Below are 15,000 nucleotides of genomic sequence, written 5' to 3'. Positions count from 1 at the left end.
TTCTCTTCCTCCCCAGTCCTCCTCCAGACTCCTGCCCCCTGGTTTCAGGCTCTCCCAGGCTGGTCTCGGGGCCTGGCCCTGGACCTGGCTGGTACAGGGGGTCTGGAATGGGCTTCACCGATACACAGCTGCTGGTCTTCTGGGCCTTACCCAAGTGGAACGACGGCTTGGGTCTGGACCACACAGGCCTGCTACAACTACTACTACTACTACTACATGTTGTCTCTCTTCCTCTCTCCTTTTTCTTCTTCTCCTCTTCTTCCTCCTCCTCCTCATCTTCCTCCATGTTATCCGTTGCTGTATTCTGAGATGTGCTGCCCTCTTCCTCATCAACGTCTCCGTCTGTAGGCTCCTCTGCTACAGACTGGAGGGACTGAGAAGCCTTCTTTGGACTGGGGTGTTTTAAGGCCTGACGACTCTTTGAGTCTTTATCCTGCAGCTCACGTAGCCGCATCAGCATTAGTGGCACCTGAGACACCAAGGATTACATTGACGCATCGTCTATGAACAGCATCTCAAACAACAACAACAACATCTCAAACAACAACATCTCAAACAACAACAACAACATCTCAAACAACAACATCTCAAACAACAACAAAAACATCAACAGCAACAACATCTCAAACAACAACAACATCTCAAACAACAACATCTCAAACAACAACATCTCAAACAACAACAACAAAAACATCAACAACAACAAAAACATCAACAACAACATCTCAAACAACAACAACAGCGTGTGCCTGTGTACACTAACCAGTTTAGAGTTGTCATCCCTGTAGTTGGTAGCTATCTCCTGGTTCTCCATCGCTCTGGCCAGTAGCCCTGTAGCATAGATACACAGAGGCTGCTCTGCCTCCTGGGCCCATTTAAACAGCTTCTCAACCAGACCCTCCTGTTTCAACACACACAGACAGTTAGTCTAGAGAGCACATCCACAGCATTTCAAAACAGGGGACTGTGTGCGTGTAGGAAAAACTACTTGTTTCCATAATGGATTCAATTAGATTTCTAACTATGATGGAGCTAGTCAAGGATGCTAGGAGATTGACAATAACAGTACCTTCTCCTGTAACACCACAGCTGTCTGAATGACAGTACAGTACCTTCTCCTGGAAGACCACAGCTGTCTGAATGACAGTACAGTACCTTCTCCTGTAACACCACAGCTGTCTGAATGACAGTACAGTACATTCCTCCTGTAACACCACAGCTGTCTGAATGACAGTACAGTTCCTTCTCCTGTAACACCACAGCTGTCTGAATAACAGTACAGTACCTTCTCCTGTAACACCACAGCTGTCTGAATGACAGTACAGTACCTTCTCCTGTAACACCACAGCTGTCTGAATGACAGTACAGTACATTCCTCCTGTAACACCACAGCTGTCTGAATGACAGTACAGTACCTTCTCCTGTAACACCACAGCTGTCTGAATGACAGTACAGTACATTCCTCCTGGAAAACCACAGCTGTCTGAATAACAGTACAGTACCTTCTCCTGTAACACCACAGCTGTCTGAATGACAGTACAGTACCTTCTCCTGTAACACCACAGCTGTCTGAATGACAGTACAGTACATTCCTCCTGGAAGACCACAGCTGTCTGAATGACAGTACAGTACCTTCTCCTGGAACACTACAGCTGTCTCCAGACCAGGCATTATGTTCTGTAGCAGACGACACGCTGCCGTGTTCATGGACAGCTCTCTACTGGTCATCACATAGCTATTCAGCAACTAGAGGGAGAGGTCAGAGGTCAGACACAGGGTTAACACAGCTCTCTACTGGTCATCACATAGCTATTCAGCAACTAGAGGGAGAGGTCAGAGGTCAGGCAGAGGGTTAACACAGCTCTCTACTGGTCATCACATAGCTATTCAGCAACTAGAGGGAGAGGTCAGAGGTCAGACACAGGGTTAACACAGCTCTCTACTGGTCATCACATAGCTATTCAGCAACTAGAGGGAGAGGTCGGACACAGGGTTAACACAGCTCTCTACTGGTCATCACATAGCTATTCAGCAACTAGAGGGAGAGGTCAGAGGTCAGACACAGGGTTAACACAGCTCTCTACTGGTCATCACATAGCTATTCAGCAACTAGAGGGAGAGGTCGGACACAGGGTTAACACAGCTCTCTACTGGTCATCACATAGCTATTCAGCAACTAGAGGGAGAGGTCAGAGGTCAGACACAGGGTTAACACAGCTCTCTACTGGTCATCACATAGCTATTCAGCAACTAGAGGGAGAGGTCAGACACAGGGTTAACACAGCTCTCTACTGGTCATCACATAGCTATTCAGCAACTAGAGGGAGAGGTCAGAGGTCAGACACAGGGTTAACACAGCTCTCTACTGGTCATCACATAACTATTCAGCAACTAGAGGGAGAGGTCAGACACAGGGTTAACACAGCTCTCTACTGGTCATCACATAGCTATTCAGCAACTAGAGGGAGAGGTCAGAGGTCAGACACAGGGTTAACACAGCTCTCTACTGGTCATCACATAGCTATTCAGCAACTAGAGGGAGAGGTCGGACACAGGGTTAACACAGCTCTCTACTGGTCATCACATAGCTATTCAGCAACTAGAGGGAGAGGTCAGAGGTCAGACACAGGGTTAACACAGCTCTCTACTGGTCATCACATAGCTATTCAGCAACTAGAGGGAGAGGTCAGAGGTCGGACACAGGGTTAACACAGTCACAGGCCTCAGCACTCTAATTAACGTAATAGAAGTGTAGTTCAATTTGTATTGACAGTCACAGGCCTGTGTTAATTTGTATTGACAGTCACAGGCCTGTGTTAATTTGTATTGACAGTCACAGGCCTGTGTTAATTTGTATTGACAGTCACAGGCCTGTGTTAATTTGTATTGACAGTCACAGGCCTGTGTTAATTTGTATTGACAGTCACAGGCCTGTGTTAATTTGTATTGACAGCAGCCTCGATTCTTACCGCGTTTGTGAAGTCGTCATTCTTGAAGAGGATTTTGAGTAAATGTCCCAACATGCATTCTGGGTCTGCTCGTCCTGGATGTCGGTCATCAAACGGATCAGGATCAGCTTTATGATACTCCTCTGTCTCGCGCTCTACCAGCTCAGAGATTCTAACACACGCAAAGAAAACATGAATTATCAACTGTCTGTCATATGAAGAATAGAAGATGACTTTTGTAATGTCTACACAGCAGCAACGGATGGACCTAAACAGCAACAGGCCAATACAAAACATTGCCAGTAAATCCACTGAAGTCTCCCACTAGTCTTTTCCATTATCAGCTAGTTGGTGTTACTGACTTGGTGAGGATGGAGACAAGGTCGTCAGTGGTCCCTTGCTGCTCCGTCTCCCATTGGTCCAGCAGAGAGGTCAGCTCTGCCTTGGCGTCCACCAGCACAGCAGGAGAGGCCATGTTTTTTTTTTTACCTGAGAGAAGGAGGGCACAGTGAGAGAGAGAGAAAGAGAAGATGTACAATACAGGATGATTAAGTTCTGAGACGGTACATGAGAGACGACAACTCGACGTGTGTTTACAACCCTGTTTACCCAGACTCTGATATTAGATCTTGAATGTCATCCTGACATTTCACTCTCTGCAAATGTCTAGATTAACGTTTAAGAGTGAAAACAGTAGCTAAAGTCACTCGTTAGCTACTCGATGTCGATGTCTGAACTGATCAACGCAGTTTGATCTAGCTTACTAGTCACGTTTAAGCTGGATAATTAGTTACTTGGACAAACGACGTGACGTAAACTAACTAGTCAGTCGACGGAGATCAGGAGTACTGCGTAACTAGTTAGTTAAGTAGTTAGATGTCTAATTAACGAGTAGTTAGTTGGGAGAGAAACAAGAGTGTCAATGTGGTAGCTCTAGCTAGCAAAAAGACATCCAACAGGTGGCTAACTAACGCTAGCATTGTGTTTGTGTGGAAACAACTTGGCGTAAATAACGTTCCCAGCCAACTGTTAGGTAAATTAGCGTAGCAAGCTAGGCTGCTTTTGATTTCTTCCTAACTCATACTAGGTGCGGCGTGTATAGCTAGGCAGTTAGTACACTATCAGATCACTGGGTTGTTTAACAATGTGTTCCCAACACAAGCCAGCAAACGTTACCGAGCACGCACGAGTCGCTCATACCGAAAAACAAGGGAGTCGTGTCACGACAGGATCACTCAAGTGCACTGCTTTTAAACACCTGGATTGCCTACCTTTTTTTGAAGTTGCAGAAGACAACTGTAGCTCAAACGTATTGTTGTGAATTTGACGAAGGGGGGGGTGGAACGATCTATTAATATAAGCGAAAGTTTCACATGTTTATTTCGCAAACTTCACTCACGGCGGCACGCTGGAAACGTCACAGACACATGGCGACTTTTGATGACGTCATTGACGTTTTATTCCGCTCCATTCTTATCTCCTTATTATCGTTCTAACTTTGTATTTATACTTTTTTTATAATCAGGAAGATATTTATAGATTTTTATTTTATTTTATTATAAAACATTTAAAAAACAATCACTACAATCGTGTGATTAAAAAATAATATATGTTTTTTTTGTCTAAATGGTTAGTCATCATGACATGAACAGTGTCAGTTTGCGGGATGTTCATTCAGGAATATATTATCGAGTTTATTTACTTAGCTAATCAATTGTTTGTATGTGAATGGGTGGCTTTTAAATTATAGTCATACTTGGAATTATTTAGTTTGTTCAACAATGTGTAGACCTATCTCACGAAGAGAGAGGTAATGTGTCCAAATTCTGAAATCAATCGTTCCTTTTTAACATAGCAGTCTTACCTCCATTAAGAAAGGCGTTATGACATGAAATTATGATACATTTTATGCTAATGAATCACCAAACCATTCCCTTTCGTGATGTGTAGAGAAGCAACATACTAGTAGCTACTGGAAGGGTGTCTCACTGAAAAAGGTCCCGTACAGCTTTATAATATACTCCTTTGACTCATATATAAAGATAACGTACACATAAATAGGATAAATAAATTGAAACCTTGTTTATTAAACGATGACTGTACTACATAATGGAGAAAAAAAATGACACGTCAACAAGTCAGTTGTGTAGTGTACAAAAAACACAACACTAGATGGTGATAACTATACGATAAACAACAAGTCACACGGTGGAACATGTCAATTCAGTGAACACAAGACGTTGGAAATTCGTATTTTTTGTACAGTCCTTTGCACTAGGGTTTGATACCCGGTCGGTCACACTACTGTTGAATTATGCGATCTGTGCTGATTACCATGGCTTATCAAATTATGGACAATTTTCTAAATTAATTTAAAAAAAAATACAAAACAAAGATTTCTTAATCGCACGTCTTCACACCCTATCTGATGGAAGCACCATTACAGCTGTGAATCATTGTGAATAAGATTCTACCAACTTTGCACAACTCTTAGGGCAAAATACACTGAGTGTACAAAACATTAAGAACACATTCCTAATATTGAGTTGCACCCCACCCCTTCAATTGTCTCAAGGCCTAAAAATCCTTATTTAACTTGTCTCCTCCCCTTAATTGACACTGACTGAAGTGAATTAAACAAGTGACATCAATAAGGGATCAAAGATTTCACCAGGATTCAGCTGGACAGTCTTTTTTTTGAGGGGGGGGGGGGTCAAAATTCCTCAAGCTCAGTCAATTGTTTTGGAGTCATGGACAGAAAAATATTCAAAGCGTCTCTTTGATTTCAAAACAGATTTAAGTCTGAAACATTCAGGAACACTCGATACCCATTCGAAAGCCATTCAGTGTTTAAAGAAATCTGAAAGGAGGAAAGCCCAGGTCAAGAGTTAGAGGAAAACCTGCCTCAGTGTGTGCGCGTGTGTGTGTGTTTGTGTGTGTGTGTGTATGCGTGTGTGTGTGTGTGTGTCTGCGTGTGTTCATTCTCTCCAGATGCTGAGAACCTTTGATTTTCCCAGTCAAAAATAACCACACTGTCCACAGCCCTGTCTGAGGTCTGTCTGACAGACTGACTATTCAACCAGCGGCCTAATTGATACAGGATACCATACCGTCTAGAAATGTTAGCCTGAGGGCTCTATTCAATGTGCACTGCGGAAGTTCAGCTTTAGCGTAATTGAAATGTAAAGGCATGGAGAAGGCATTCACAGTAAACTGTGCATATGTCGGCTCAATCTGAAATGACCTATACATTTCAATCTAGGAATCTGTAACGCTTCAGCTTCAAAGCCAAACATCTTTTGGAATTAGATGAATGTTTGTATGTTTCCTTCAGGTTTGTCTGTCTGTATATAATTTTAAAAAACTATCACTAGATGGGTTCAGAGAGACAAACCATCACATTTTGGTTGCATAACGAGATATATCCGCCTCACTCTCAGAGAAAAAAAGTAGCACTGCAAAGTTTTACACAGTCAAATGTGAAAAATAATTACTTCATTTTTTTATTTTTAATAAAGAGCTATACAAATGATACATCCAACATAAAAAATATACATGTGTATATATATATATATATATATATACTGTAGTTAAACAGGATTTAATACAATAATATGAGATCTGGGTTCTGGTCACAATTTGTACACTATATAGGGAACAGAGTGTCATTTGGGATGAGACCTCACTCTAACCAAACACTATAGAATGAGGCTAGATTCATGTGTTGAATATATAAGTGAAATATACAGGACAGGAACATTCCAGCTAAACACTGGATCTACAGCTCTTTACTAACTAAACCGATTGTTCTACACGTTGAACATCTACGAGGACAGTAATACTTCACACCAAGGTATAAGCATTTATATCTGATGGGATAAAAAAAAAAACACATGGAAAAATGGATGGATATAGTGTTTTGTAAATAAACTCTTTTGGAATTTATATGTTAAATATAAAGGATAGGAACATTCCAGTTAAACACTGTATATATAGTGTTTTGCAACAAAAAAACAATTGTTATATACATCTGAAATAAACTATTTTTGAATTTATCTAAAATAAACTCTTCAAATGTAAAGGAGGCTTCTCAGCGTTGTTGTCCACAGGACCAGGAAATGAAATGCTTCTCCTCTACTCTGCCAGGAAGGAAGGAAGGAAGGAAGGAGATGGAGGGAACATCAGAGTGGCCCAACTCATTTCCCCTCACAGCTCTGAAGTTCCAGAACACCTGTGGTTGTGATGATAGAACAAATAACCCCCCCCCCACCCCACCCCGCCCCCCTCAACACATGTGGCAGAGAACGGTCTGTCCTGTTTTTATTTGGTAACAAACTCACCAGTCCAGAGCGCAATAACAAACGTTTCGGGTCGAAATCATGTCTACACAGAATACAGGGGATGATTGAGGAGTAATGTAAATCTAAAATATCATATCATACACATTATTCTGTGCGACAAAGGTTAACTGATAATAACAATATTAAGCTAAGACACAGAGTAGACAAAACATTAGGAACACCTGCTTTTTCGATTAAATAGACTGACCAGGCGAATCCAGGAGATCAGCTATGATCCCTTATTGATGTCACTTGTTAAATCCAAACGGTGGCTATTTGAAGATCCTCAAATATAAAATATATTTTGATTTAACACATTTTTGTTTTGGGTTACTACATGATTCCATATGTGGTATTTCATAGTTTTGATGTCTTCACTATTATTCTACAATATAGAAAATAGTAAAAATAAAGAAAAAATCCTTGAATGAGTAGGTGTTCATCCATTCAGAGGGTGAAGGGGGGGAAGACAAAATATTTAAGTGCCTTTGAACGGGGTGTGGTAGGTGCCGGGCGCACAGGTTTGAGTGTGTCAAGAACTGCATCGCTGCTGAGTTTTTTCCACGCTCAACAGTTTCCCGTGTGTATCAAGAATGGTCCACCACCCAAAGAACATCCAGCCAAGTTGACACAACTGTGGGAAGCATTAGAGTCAACATGGGCCAGCATCCCTGTGGAATGCTTTCGACACCTTGTAGAGTCCATGTCCCCGACAAATTGAGTCTGTTCTGAGGGAAAAGAGGGGGGGAGGTGCAACTCAATATTAGGAAGGTGTTCTTAATGTTTTGTCTGTTCAAATAAAGGCTGTATTACTGTGTGTTCATACATTCTCTTTATCTCCAAGGCTACTTTCTGATTCTGCACCCTTGTACATGAAGTGTGCACTTGCACACTACCTGTCACGGATTTCAAGGCATAGGCTCGGTGTAAGCATTGGCTGGATGGAGTTTTTATACCATTGTTATATCCATGAGTGAAAGTGCACATATCAGGAGAAACCGCGGAGAACTGTGACGCAGCCCACATCTCTGTCCATCCCCATCCCTAGCTGGTCATTGTAGTGGGGTGGAGTCGTGCCGTCGCACCCTGGCCTTGCCGTTGTCCACCTGGGTCTGTTTCCACTTCAACTGGCGTAGCTTCTTCTTCTCTCGGTACCACAGCTGCTCACAGTACTCGGTTGCACTCATGCTAGCCATGCCCACCATGTGCAGGTCCTTGTAGTTCCTGAGGAGCTTGGTGTGTCTCTGGGTGTGGCTCCCAGGACCTCCAGGGCCCCCCCTCAGCCCTGCCCCTCCGGCCCCAGGATCAGATGCCCTGGCCTGGGATGCTGTCATGCTCTGCTGGGGTATAACCTGGAGGTTGTAGCGGGCCTGGACCTGGGAGAAGGAGTGCTCCAGGGTGGTACAGGTGTAGAGGCCAGCGTCCCCTGGCTCCAGCCGCTGCACCAGGAGACCCCGTTTCATGTGGACCGTACGATCCTCGCTCTGGAGCAGCTGAACAAGGACAGCAGGGCAAGACAAGAAAAAGTTCATTATTAGATGAATATTAGTTAATGGTTCAATTATGAATGAGAAGATCAATGCTGATCAAACCTCTCTGCTAGTGTGAGTGTGTGACGGCTGAACTGTCCACTTGACTGTAGCCTGTTGGGATCTGGGCATACACTCTAGGAAGGTTGAGCTGCTCTGCACCCCATAGATCCCTTTCAGCTCCACTGACTCAGAACCTGGAAGGCAGGAAACAGGAGCTGTTAAAAGTTATGTCACTGCTTCAGAGTTCTGGGGGGGTACACGATCTGATTCAGAGTTCTGGGGGAGGCACGATCTGATTCAGAGTTCTGGGGGGGCACGATCTGATTCAGAGTTCTGGGGGGCACGATCTGATTCAGAGTTCTGGGGGTGGCACGATCTGATTCAGAGTTTTGGGGGAGGCACGATCTGATTCAGAGTTCTGGGGGGCACGATCTGATTCAGAGTTCTGGGGGTACACGATCTGATTCAGAGTTCTGGGGGAGGGACATGATCTGATTCAGAGTTCTGGGGGAGAACGATCTGATTCAGAGTTCTGGGGGTACACGATCTGATTCAGAGTTCTGGGGGAGGGGACACGATCTGATTCAGAATTCTGGGGGGACACGATCTGATTCAGAGTTCTGGGAGGGGACACGATCTGATTCAGAGTTCTGGGGGGACACGATCTGATTCAGAGTTCTGGGGGGGACACGATCTGATTCAGAGATCTGGGGGAGGGGACACGATCTGATTCAGAGTTCTGGGGGACGGTCTGATTCAGAGTTCTGGGGGACCACGATCTGATTCAGAGTTCTGGGGGGCACACGGTCTGATTCAGAGTTCTGGGGGGGACACAATCTGATTCAGAGTTCTGGGGGCACGATCTGATTCAGAGTTCTGGGGGGGCACGATCTGATTCAGAGTTCTGGGGGTACACGATCTGATTCAGAGTTCTGGGGGAGGGACATGATCTGATTCAGAGTTCTGGGGGAGAACGATCTGATTCAGAGTTCTGGGGGTACACGATCTGATTCAGAGTTCTGGGGGAGGGGACACGATCTGATTCAGAGTTCTGGGGGGGGACACGATCTGATTCAGAGTTCTGGGAGGGGACACGATCTGATTCAGAGTTCTGGGGGACACGATCTGATTCAGAGATCTGGGGGAGGGGACACGATCTGATTCAGAGTTCTGGGGGACGGTCTGATTCAGAGTTCTGGGGGACCACGATCTGATTCAGAGTTCTGGGGGGGGGACACACGGTCTGATTCAGAGTTCTGGGGGACACAATCTGATTCAGAGTTCTGGGGTTACACACGATCTGATTCAGAGTTCTGGGGGGGGGGGGGGGGGCACGATCTGGTTCAGAGTTCTGGGGTTACACACGATCACACACGATCTGGTTCAGAGTTCTGGGGTTACACACGATCACACACAATCTAGTCCAACGCTCTAACCACTAGGCTACCCTGCCGCCCCATTAACCTATGAGCAGTCACATCTAATCTCCAGACATTTACAGCTGGTCTGGTACCGTACCACAAGACGAGTTACATCAGCACACATCGTGGTAATACTGAACTGGAGAAAAGCTGACTGGTGCTGCAACGGACTGTAAACTAATATATTATGATCTAAGACGGAGAAAGAAGTGAACTAAGTTACAGTACATCAGACATGGTCCTAGGAGCCTAGTGAACTAAGGCAGGCTGGCCCTGTAACTTAGCGCAAACTAATACATTAAAAGCCACAATAATATGAGTTGAGTTACCTACTGAGTTGAGACTGGCTGGCACTAGCTGCAATAAGAGGCATACAGTATCATAGACAGACACCCCCCCCATTTGTAAGTCGCTCTGGATAAGAGCGTCTGCTAAATGACTTAAATGTAAATGTAAACAGACATAAACAGTAGACGCACACACAAACACACTAATTACCATCTTCTGCATTGTGACACTGGCTCATTGAATCCCCATGTTTCACATCCTGGCGCCGAGCTCGCCTGAGGAGATAAAATAGCAGACAGCCTGGATGTCATAACCTGGATGTTATAACCTGGGTGTCATAACCATGTCATAACCTGAGTGTCATAACCATGTCATAACCTGGATGCCATTACCTGGATGTCATAACCTGGATGTCATAACCTGGATGTCATAACCATGTCATAACCTGGATGTCATAACCTGCATGTCATAACCATGACATCACCTGGATGTCATAACCATGACATAACCTGGATGTCATAACCTGGATGTCATAACCATGACATAACCTGGATGTCATAACCTGGATGTCATAACCATGACATAACCTGGATGTCATAACCTGGATGTCATAACCATGACATAACCTGGATGTCATAACCTGGATGTCATAACCATGTCATAACCTGGATGTCATAACCATGACATAACCATGTCATAACCATGTCACAACCTGTATGTCATAACCTGGATGTTATAACCTGGATGTCATAACCATGACATAACCTGGATGTCATAATCATGTCACAACCTGTATGTCATAACCTGGATGTCATAACCTGGATGTCATAACCTGGATGTTATAACCATGTCATAACCTGGATGTCATAACCTGGATGTTATAACCTGGATGTCATAACCTGGATGTCATAACCTGGATGTTATAACCATGTCATAACCTGGATGTCATAACCTGGATGTTATAACCTGGATGTCATAACCTGGATGTCATAACCATGTCATAACCTGGATGTTATAACCATGTCATAACCTGGATGTCATAACCTGGATGTCATAACCATGTCATAACCTGGATGTCATAACCTGGATGTCATAACCTGGATGTTATAACCATGTCATAACCTGGATGTCATAACCTGGATGTCATAACCTGGATGTCATAACCTGGATGTTATAACCATGTCATAACCTGGATGTCATAACCTGGATGTCATAACCTGGATGTCATAACCTGGATGTTATAACCATGTCATAACCTGGATGTCATAACCTGGATGTCATAACCATGTCATAACCTGGATGTCATAACCTGGATGTCATAACCATGTCATAACCTGGATGTCATAACCTGGATGTTATAACCTGGATGTCATAACCTAGATGTCATAACCTGGATGTTATAACCATGTCATAACCTGGATGTTATAACCTGGATGTCATAACCTGGATGTTATAACCTGGATGTCATAACCTGGATGTTATAACCTGGATGTCATAACCTGGATGTTATAACCTGGATGTCATAACCTAGATGTCATAACCTGGATGTTATAACCATGTCATAACCTGGATGTCATAACCTGGATGTCATAACCATGTCATAACCTAGATGTCATAACCATGTCATAACCATGACATAACTCTGATAGCTTTGAACTGTGGCAGAATGTTTGTTTGTTTATTTGGTTGTTGGATACCCGTTAGCTGTTACTATAGCAACAATTCCTCTTTCGGGGTTCACAAACAAAGAGCAACACAATACAACACAATCATATCTACACAGAAATACAACAACATAGAATAGTACATTATTGTTCATCCTTCACAACATACATGTGTCTGTCATTGTCTACAGAGATAGCAAGGCAGTCATGTAAAAGTAGTTTTGAAGCATTATACGATTGTCATCTTTTGCTGATCAAATCAAATCAAAGTTTATTTGTCACGTGCGCTGAATATAACAGTGAAATGCTTACTTACAGACTCTAACCTATAGTGCAAAAAAAGTATTGGGTGAACAATAGGTAGGTAAAGAAATTAAACAACACTAAAAAGACAGGCTATATACAGTAGCGAGGCTATAAAAGTAGCGAGGCTACATACAGACACCGGTCAGTCAGGCTGATTGAGGTAGTATGTACATGTAGATATGGTTAAAGTGACTATGCATATATGATGAACAGAGAGTAGCAGTAGTGTAAAACAGGGGTTGGCGGGTGGTGGCGGGACACAATGCAGATAGCCTGGTTAGCCAATGTGCGGGGGGCACTGGTTGGTAGGCCCAATTGAGGTAGTATGTACATGAATGTATAGTTAAAGTGACTATGCATATATGATAAACAGAGATTAGCAGCAGCAATGCAAATAGCTGGAGTCTTAAGGCACGGGGGTAAAAACTGTTGAGAAGCCTTTTTGTCCTAGACTTGGCACTCCAGTACCGCTTGCCATGCGGTAGTAGAGAGAACAGTCCATAGACCGGGGTGGCTGGGGTCTTTGTACATTTTTAGGGCCTTCCTCTAACACCGCCTGGTGTAGAGGTCCTGGATGGCAGGAATCTTGGCCCCAGTGATGTACTGGGCCGTACGCACTACCCACTGTAGTGCCTTGCGGTCGGAGGCCGAGCAGTTGCCGTACCAGGCAGTGATGTTGCAGCTGTAGAACCTTTTGAGGATCTCTGTACCCATGCCAAATCTTTTTAGTTTCCTGAGGGGGAATAGGCTTTGTCGTGCCCTCTTCATGACTGTCTTGGTGTGTTTGGACCATTCTAGTTTGTTGTTGATGTGGACACCGAGGAACATGAAGCTCTCAACCTGCTCCACTACAGCCCCGTTGGTGAGAATGGGGGCGTGCTCGGTCCCCCTTTTCCTGTAGTCCACAATAATCTCCTTACTCTTTGGTGACGTTGAGGGATAGGTTGTTATTCTGGCACCACCCGGCCAGGTGTCTGACTTCCTCCCTATTGGCTGTCTTGTCGTTGTCGGTGATCAGGCATACCACGGTTGTGTCGTCTGCAAATTTAATGATGGTGTTGGAGTCATGCCTGGCCATGCAGTGGTGGGTGAACAGGGAGTACAGGAGGGGACTGAGCACATACCCCTGGGGAGCTCCCGCATTGAGGAACAGAGTGGCAGATGGGTTGCTACCTACCCTGACGGGGCGACCCGTCAGGAAGTCCAGGATCCAGTTGCAGAGGGAGGTGTTCAGTCCAGCATCCTTAGCTTAGTGATGAGCTTTGAGGGTACTATGGTGTTGAACGCTGAGCTGTAGTCAATGAATAGCTTTCTCACATACAGTAAGTGTTCCTTTTGTCCAGGTGGGAAAGGGCAGTGTGGAGTGCAATAGAGATTGTATCATCTGTGATCTGTTAGGCGGTGTGAAAATTGGAGTGGGTCTAGGGTTTCTGGGATAATGGTGTTGATGTGAGCCATTACCAACCTTTCAAAGCACTTCATGGCTACAGATGTGAGTGCTTCGAGTCTGTAGTCATTTAGGCAACTTGTGTTCTTAGGCACAGGGACTATGGTGGTCTGCTTGAAACATGTTGGCATTACAGACTTAATCAGGGACATGTTGAAAATGTCAGTTGGTCAGCACATCCCCGGAGCACACGTCCTGGTAATCCATCTGGCCCCGCAGCCTTGTGAATGTTGACCTGTTTAAAGGTCTTACTTACGTCAGCTACGGAGAGCGTGATCACACAGTCGTCCGGAACAGCTGATGCTCTCATGCATGCCTCAGTGTTGCTTGCCACGAAGCGAGCATAAAAGTGATTTAGCTCGTCTGGCAGGCTCGTGTCACTGGGCAGCTCGCGGCTGTGCTTCCCTTTGTAGTCTGTAATAGTTTGCAAGCCCTGCCACATGAGACAAGCATCGGAGCCGGTGTAGTATGATTCAATCTTAGCCCTGTATTGACGCTTTGCCTGTTTGATGGTTCGTCGCAGGGCATAGCAGGATTTCTTGTAAACTTCCGGGTTAGAGTCCCGCACATTGAAAGCGTCAGCTCTACCCTTTAGCTCAGTGCGAATGTTTCCTGTAATCCATGGCTTCTGGTTGGGGTATGTACGTACAGTCACTGTGGGGACGACATCCTTGATGCACTTATTAATAAAGCCAGTGACTGATGTGGTGTACTCCTCAATGTCATCGGAAGAATCCCAGAACACGTTCCAGTCTGTGATAGCAAAACAGTCCTCTAGTTTAGCATCTGCTTCATCTGACCACTTTTTTATAGACCGAGTCACTGGTGTTTCCTGCTTTAATTTTTGCTTGTAAGCAGGAATCAGGAGGATTCCTTACCAAACGGAGGGCGAGGGAGAGCTTTATACGCTTCTCTGTGTGTGGAGTACAGGTGATCTAGAATGTTTTTTCCCTCTGGTTGCACATTTAACATGTTGATAGAGATTTGGTAGAACCGATTTAAGTTTCCCTGCATTAAAGTCTCCGGCCACTAGGAGCGCCGCCTCTGGGTGAGT

At 44.5% G+C, this 15,000-nt stretch overlaps 2 protein-coding genes across 3 annotated transcripts in view; both read right to left on the bottom strand.

Moving 5' to 3' along the window:
• LOC115119711 (DDB1- and CUL4-associated factor 1-like) overlaps positions 1-4,382 on the bottom strand; it is a 73,663-nt gene extending 69,281 nt beyond the window's left edge. Inside the window, exons 1-6 of one of the 2 annotated variants that reach the window (XM_065002091.1) lie at positions 4,220-4,382; positions 3,311-3,437; positions 2,970-3,120; positions 1,633-1,746; positions 764-901; positions 1-469 (exon numbers count right to left, since the gene is read on the bottom strand). The exon at positions 1-469 is cut by the window's left edge and continues 32 nt beyond it. In XM_065002091.1, coding sequence (XP_064858163.1) covers positions 1-469; positions 764-901; positions 1,633-1,746; positions 2,970-3,120; positions 3,311-3,423 — 985 coding nt within the window. In that variant the 5' untranslated portion in view covers positions 3,424-3,437; positions 4,220-4,382. The remainder of the gene's footprint in view (positions 470-763; positions 902-1,632; positions 1,747-2,969; positions 3,121-3,310; positions 3,438-4,219) is intronic. The other variant, XM_065002090.1, reaches the window with a different exon arrangement.
• Positions 4,383-6,426: 2,044 nt separating this feature from the next.
• Positions 6,427-15,000, bottom strand: part of LOC115119712 (semaphorin-3D-like) — a 173,947-nt gene continuing 165,373 nt past the window's right edge. Inside the window, exons 16-18 of the mRNA XM_065002089.1 lie at positions 10,740-10,804; positions 8,881-9,014; positions 6,427-8,781 (exon numbers count right to left, since the gene is read on the bottom strand). Of these exons, the coding sequence (XP_064858161.1) occupies positions 8,341-8,781; positions 8,881-9,014; positions 10,740-10,804 (640 nt within the window). The 3' untranslated portion in view covers positions 6,427-8,340. The remainder of the gene's footprint in view (positions 8,782-8,880; positions 9,015-10,739; positions 10,805-15,000) is intronic.

Source organism: Oncorhynchus nerka, linkage group LG15 (genome assembly GCF_034236695.1).
Source record: "Oncorhynchus nerka isolate Pitt River linkage group LG15, Oner_Uvic_2.0, whole genome shotgun sequence".
Taxonomy (NCBI): Eukaryota; Metazoa; Chordata; class Actinopteri; order Salmoniformes; family Salmonidae; genus Oncorhynchus; species Oncorhynchus nerka.
The sequence above is the reverse complement of the archived record's forward strand: the minus strand, read 5'-3'. Positions and strand labels throughout refer to the sequence as shown.